At 41.7% G+C, this 6,166-nt stretch overlaps 1 protein-coding gene across 1 annotated transcript; it reads left to right on the top strand.

Moving 5' to 3' along the window:
- Positions 1-458: 458 nt before the first annotated feature.
- Positions 459-5,334, top strand: mymk (myomaker, myoblast fusion factor; the record flags this gene model as incomplete). Its single annotated transcript, XM_083905299.1, has 6 exons — positions 459-593; positions 1,131-1,245; positions 1,813-1,961; positions 2,122-2,238; positions 2,434-2,574; positions 4,419-5,334. 6 exons carry the CDS (start codon positions 459-461, stop codon positions 4,617-4,619), a joined length of 858 nt encoding a protein of 285 aa, XP_083761425.1. The 3' UTR covers positions 4,620-5,334.
- Positions 5,335-6,166: the final 832 nt, after the last annotated feature.

Raw genomic sequence — 6,166 nt, 5'->3', positions numbered from 1 at the left:
AGTATTTTTGTTTACACTTATTGGTCTGTATCCAGTAATGTCCAATAAACATTTAACAAGCTTAGTAGCTCCTGGATTAAAACTATCAACTGTAATTCATGCTCTTTGAGAACCAATGTCTTATAACAACAAACAACCAACCACTTTTCTTTTTCGACCACAGCTGCTTACTAAAATGTCCAAGCCCCTCCCACTGGTAATGCTGGTGGCACTGGTATGCAAACAGCTGCTGAGCGATGACACTGCACATACAAGCTCTCTGTGGACCAGCCCGATCTTGAGGGCCATTTAAATTTAAAGGGCCACATTGGACAGCTGTGTCTGTGTGTATGACTATAGGACGTGCATGTTCCTGTTTTAATGCTTGCACTTGCATCTCCTTCATTAGATCAGTGTAAAACCTGCAGGACCTATTCTTCCTATATTGTCATCTGTGTTTTGTTTACTGTCCTTTCATTATGGGAGCCTTCCTTGCCAAGATGCTGCTTCCCACAGTGAGCAGCCTGGTGTTCCTGCCCACAGCAAGCGTGGCCGCCAAGAGGGGCTTCCACATGGAGGCCATGGTCTACTTCTTCACTATGTTCTTCGTGGCGGTGAGAATGTGATTATGATTCTAAATACAGCTGAGAATTACTCTTTTTTTTTTTACTCATTTGAAAAGAGTATCAGATCTTCTTGATTTATCTCTCATTAAATGACCTAATTTAAAAAATGTACTGGAGGGAAAATTTAAATACTGACCAGAACTGAAGGTTCGCAGGATTTAAGGATAGTGTGCATATTTGTTACAGGTTACACTTAATGTGTATGGATTTTGTTGTTGTTCTCACTTTATCTAAGTAAAGTATAATGTTGACAGTGTAAGTATGGTAGATTTATACAGTGTATGTGTCTTGTACTGTATGTATTGTGTGAAGTACTGCTTGTAAAATTCTACTCTGCTCAATATCATCTCAATGCTTTGGATTTCAATAATTGTATGTATTATGCAAACATAACTTTTACATTCTATGTCAAAGCGCTTAATTGTGTTTGCCAGGTTGTTTATTATGACTTGGAGAAAATTTAGAAAACAAAATTGACTTTGTGCAATTTTTCTGTTTGAATTGAACACGTGTGTCTTCTGGCAGATCTATCACGCATGTGACGGACCCGGTCTCTCCATCTTGTGTTTCATGAAATACGACATCCTTGAATACTTCAGTGTTTACGGCACAGCGCTCTCCATGTGGGTCACGCTAATAGGTACAGGAAAGTGTTTTTTTATTGTTTTGTGGTTGTGTGTATGTGTTACTTGTATGTGTTAACGCTTTAGGGATCATTTCAGGCACAAACACCGACCTTGTCAGGACCAGTAGTCCCTATGGAGACTAAAACCTGGTCCTTATGAGGCAGAACCTAATTTCTGAGGAACTGGTTAGGTTTGAATTGTGGTTAGGTTGAGGTTAGGGTTGGGCATTGACTGATCATAGTTTAGATTAAGAATAATGCTTTGTTTATGATATCCAAATTAATTGAAATTAATGCATTGTCTGAAAACACCAACAACCCAGCCTGCAACAGTTGATAACATTTTCAAATGTGTTCATATGATGTGCAACTGTTGGCCCCTCTCTCTCTCTCTCTCTCTCTCTCACACACACACACACACACACACACACACACACACACACACACACACACACACACACACACACACACACACACACACACACACACACACACACACACACACACACACACACACACACACACACAAGCCATAACCCTAAAAAAAGGACCTGCTAAAACGCTTAATGACCCATTTTCCAGCCCTGGGTGACTTTGATGAACCACAGCGCTCCAGTATCACCATGTTCGGAGTGTTGACCATTGCCGTGAGGATCTATCAGGATCGCTGGGGCTATGGAATATACTCTGGACCGATTGGGTCTGCCGTCTTCATTATTACTGTCAAATGGGTGAGTGACTTTACAACTGAAAGCCAAGGTTGAATCTGGTCTTTTTGCCACTTCTCAATGACCCGACTTGAACTCTTTCATTTCTGCACTCGTGGTCGACATTTTGATTACGCTATTCTGTTGATTTAATGATGACTCCTAGTGTGCCCTGATATTTCAGCTGCAGAAGATGAAGCAGCTGCGGGCGGTATTTCCAGAGAAGACTGTGTACACGCAGCAGGTCGGTCCAGGTTGCTGCTTCGGCGCCCTTGCTCTGATGCTGCGTTTCTACTTTGAGGTGAGTCATCAGAATAAACCTTACCTCACAGTTTGTGACCATAAAGTGGTCATAATTTCTTCATTGAACATTGAAATAGATAACAGATAAGTTTCTACATGAAGTGTCTGAAGGGTGTGGCAGCCGATGTCCTGATGAGCTGAGATAGAACTGAAGTCGATCCATGAAGGATGTAATGTTTCCTCTTCCCTGCAGGAGTGGGACTACGCCTATGTTCACAGCTTCTACCATCTGTCTCTGGCTGTGTCCTTCATCCTGCTGCTGCCAAAGAAGAACCGTTATGCTGGGACTGGACAAAATGCTGCCAAGCTCAGCTGCTTCACTCTGTGCTGCTGTGTATGTCGCTTTTATTATACTAAATGGGGAAAGAGAAAAAAGGTGATGGGGTCAAATGTGACAGGTGATGGATCTTTATAGTCTAGGTCCAATCTGCTAGATCAGATTTGTTTTTACCATAATATGGTAAAAGAAATGCCTGAAACCCTCAGGTGTCATATTTATTATTTAGTATTATTATTATCCAGTTTTTATTTATTTTTTTCTAAAGATCGGTTTCCCTTTAACAACTGCTGTATGAGGTATTGACACATAATCAGTGCTCATTGAAAACATGACGTCAGTGGAAAACCAAGCAAAACTGATTTTTTCCCATTTAACAAAATGATCATCTGATTAAATCAATACCTGTGTAAGTCTATGATATCATGAGAATATGTTCCCTGATATGTTTACTGACATGTTCCCTGATTTATCTATTAGACAGCCTTTTCGAAGTTTGCGTGGCTCTGTAAAGCACTGATATTCCCCTACAAACTCTCATGTCCAGTCAGAAAAGCCTGGCTGACAATATTTTATTAAGAGAGCCTATTGTTGAGTGGCTCTTTCCTCACTTTACTTCTTACTTTACTTTTATTTTTGTCCCCTTTCCAGCCATGTTTTCAGTGAGAGCAAGCTCTCATGTGTGAAGCTGGTATAATGGTGCCTTCATGTGCTATCCTAAAGATGATACTTCACATTTGTGAAACCGGAGCTATAAGAGTGTTACTTTCAAGTTCTTGTCTTACTTTCATCTCCAGTTCGGAACTCAAAATTGTATCAAAATTATCTCCCAATTTCCCACTGCAAATCACGACGTGAGGGGTGTTCATGTGCATTTTGCAAGTTGGGAACTCATATTTACCATAATTCCGATAGCACGTGAAGGCAGCATATGGCACAGGTTGCACACGGCACACTCAGCACTGACTTAGGGCCAATTCCAATTCCTATCTTAACCCTCAATCTTAACCCTCAAGCTCAACCCTTATCTTAACTGGCCCTCAAACCCAAGTGTTGAGGGTTATTTTGTCACTTAGAAATGGGACACCCCTTAAACGCAAATACGTCTTCAGACTGTGGGGGGCAGAATAACGCGAAAGCTGCGTCCAGTCAGTCAACTCCAAAAAAGAAGAAGAAGAAGAACACATTTACGTCACGATTATTACGATTGTCAGTCAAGTTATTAGGTTGTCAGTTAGTTATAAGATGAAACTCATACAAATACCACAACCACGGATATATTCAGCTGACAGTTACCACACACCACGGCTTATTGAAAAGTAAACAATAGCAAACGATCGCGTGTGCGCACCGGCCGGCTATTGACAAAAGATCGTAAAATAAAAATAAATGTTACGCAACAATGACGTCAGTAATCCATAATATGGGCCTAAACTAAGATAATACAATGGTTTTCATCATTTTTATATCTCTATTAACAAAGAAAATACTTAATTTGTAGCGCACTCGTTTCGTTGCTTTCGGCGCCATTTTTGTTATGGCAAAACACGCAATGCATTCTGGGTAGCCCTTGCTCCCAAGGGTGGTCTCGGAAAATCTCAATATTGAGGGCGATACAGCCCTTAAACTTGACCCTCAACTTAATTTTTCTGAGAATCGGGACAGCACTTGCACTAGAGGGAGCGTGCATTTTTGAGATTGCGGGTTTGGATTGAGGGTTAAGCAAGGAATTGGAATTCAGCCTTAGTTTCAGTATCTCATACAGCCACATTTCAAGAAAACCGAACTATCCAACATATAGGAGGCGAAGGGTAAAATGATGCAACATCATATTGATCAGCAACTGACTCTCAAACATCCTTCATGTCACTCATCCTCTTTCCTAACTGTTCCCAATCCAGAGCATATCCCCGGGCACTGTTAAAGACAAGACAGATAAACCAAAGAAGAAGAAGAAGTCTTCTCGCACTGTGTGGACAATCCCCACTCTGAAGCCACAAGCGTGCAGCACCTCCACCCTGCCGCTGTACAGCCCCCCACCCTCCACACCTGTCAAAGGCACAAGCATCAGCAAGCTTAAAGAGATGAACGGCTGGAAGTGAAGCCAAAAAACATAACAAACGAGGACTTAATCCCGAGAAGCAGGCACGGACAGTGGTCGGCTACGAGCAGGAAATGGGAACATTACCAAATAACTGTCGGCCAAGTGCTGATAAACTTGTACATGGCTGGTAAGTTAATCTACTTCAGCAGGAAACCAACCATCATGTGAATGTTTTGACTCCAAAAAATTCCACCTTGGCCAGTAGAATATTTAAGGTCAGCAGCGACTTTTAGGAATCTAGCAGCCGTTGTCACCAGGTAAGACACATCACATCGGGGGCAGTGATGTGGTGATTTTAAGGACAACAGCTAAAAAGGTAAAATCAGACTTCTGGTGCCCTTGACGACCAGATAAGAATGCAGAGATCTAATGCACTTGTCCAAAAGCTGAGGACAGGCAACGCACTATGCAAGAACACACGCAGCACAAACAGGGAGACAGTGGCTGAGACAAGCCAGTAAAACTGACTGGGAAATTTATGACAAGAACAAACAGGCAGATGTTTTATCTCTCCAAAATATATAAATTGTCTTTAGAAATGTTCCTCAGGGGACACCCTCGTCTGCTCGCCTCTGTCTGCACACCCCTCCTCTTTCTCTTTCCCGTCTCTGCGAGGAAAAGGAACCACGCGGCTCAATTCACTTATGAGAATTACGAGACTTTAAAGCACGTTTTACCGCTTTTATATGTTCTCAAGGTGCCAAATGTGTCAAGTGAAGCATCAGACATCAGATTGAGGAGAAGCGGCCGCCCAGACATCAGTCTGTGACCAAACTGCATCTTGATGTATTTCTGGATCAACAGGAGGACTTGTGTTCTCTCTGTGGATTTCTGTCCCTAACATTTATGGTTCAGACTGTGTCATGTTTCTGGTGAAAACTTTTATAAACTTAGTATTTATTACAGAGCAGAATTATGTTGTGTTTTTTTTTACTATAGTGTGCATTGTTTTGTTATTTTGTTTTAATAATTTTGTAATGTTCAGGAAATTAAATTAAAAGTCGTGGTCCTGTTTTTGAACTGGTCTTTAGGCACAGAATGGATCTTTGGGGCTTTGTCATTATGCAGTTATATGTTCATATACAGAACATAACATGCAGAAGCCAACCACTGACAATAACCCTGACTGGCACATACTTTAAGACCCACTCTGGTCTTTCCACACTGATCTGACTCCAAACCCACTTATACCATTACACTTTCACTTCAGGAGAACAGGGAGTTGTGCGTCCATGCAGTCACCTGCCCAGAACCCTACCCAAAGACAGAGGCGCAGCTTGTGAACAGGCAAGGCAGGCAACTGCTTGGGGCCCCGACACTGAAATGTGCAGTGACCAGCCGCCTCCCAGTCCCTCTTAAAAAACAATGGGCGATTTGCAATGACATCTCAGTAGGAAACCTCCCTAAAGGGGCCCCACCTCACGTTAACCTGTGTGAAGTTATCGTTCTGCAAGTTGGAAAATGAAGAGGATTATTTATAGTGTAATGCATATCTTTTTTACTCAGTTTATATATGTTTTTTTCAGTTATTTACAGTATTTTATT

The sequence above is a fragment of the Microchirus variegatus genome (assembly GCF_963457635.1).
Source record: "Microchirus variegatus genome assembly, chromosome: 18".
Lineage (NCBI taxonomy): Eukaryota > Metazoa > Chordata > Actinopteri > Pleuronectiformes > Soleidae > Microchirus > Microchirus variegatus.
This window is presented reverse-complemented; position numbering and strand designations above follow the sequence as displayed.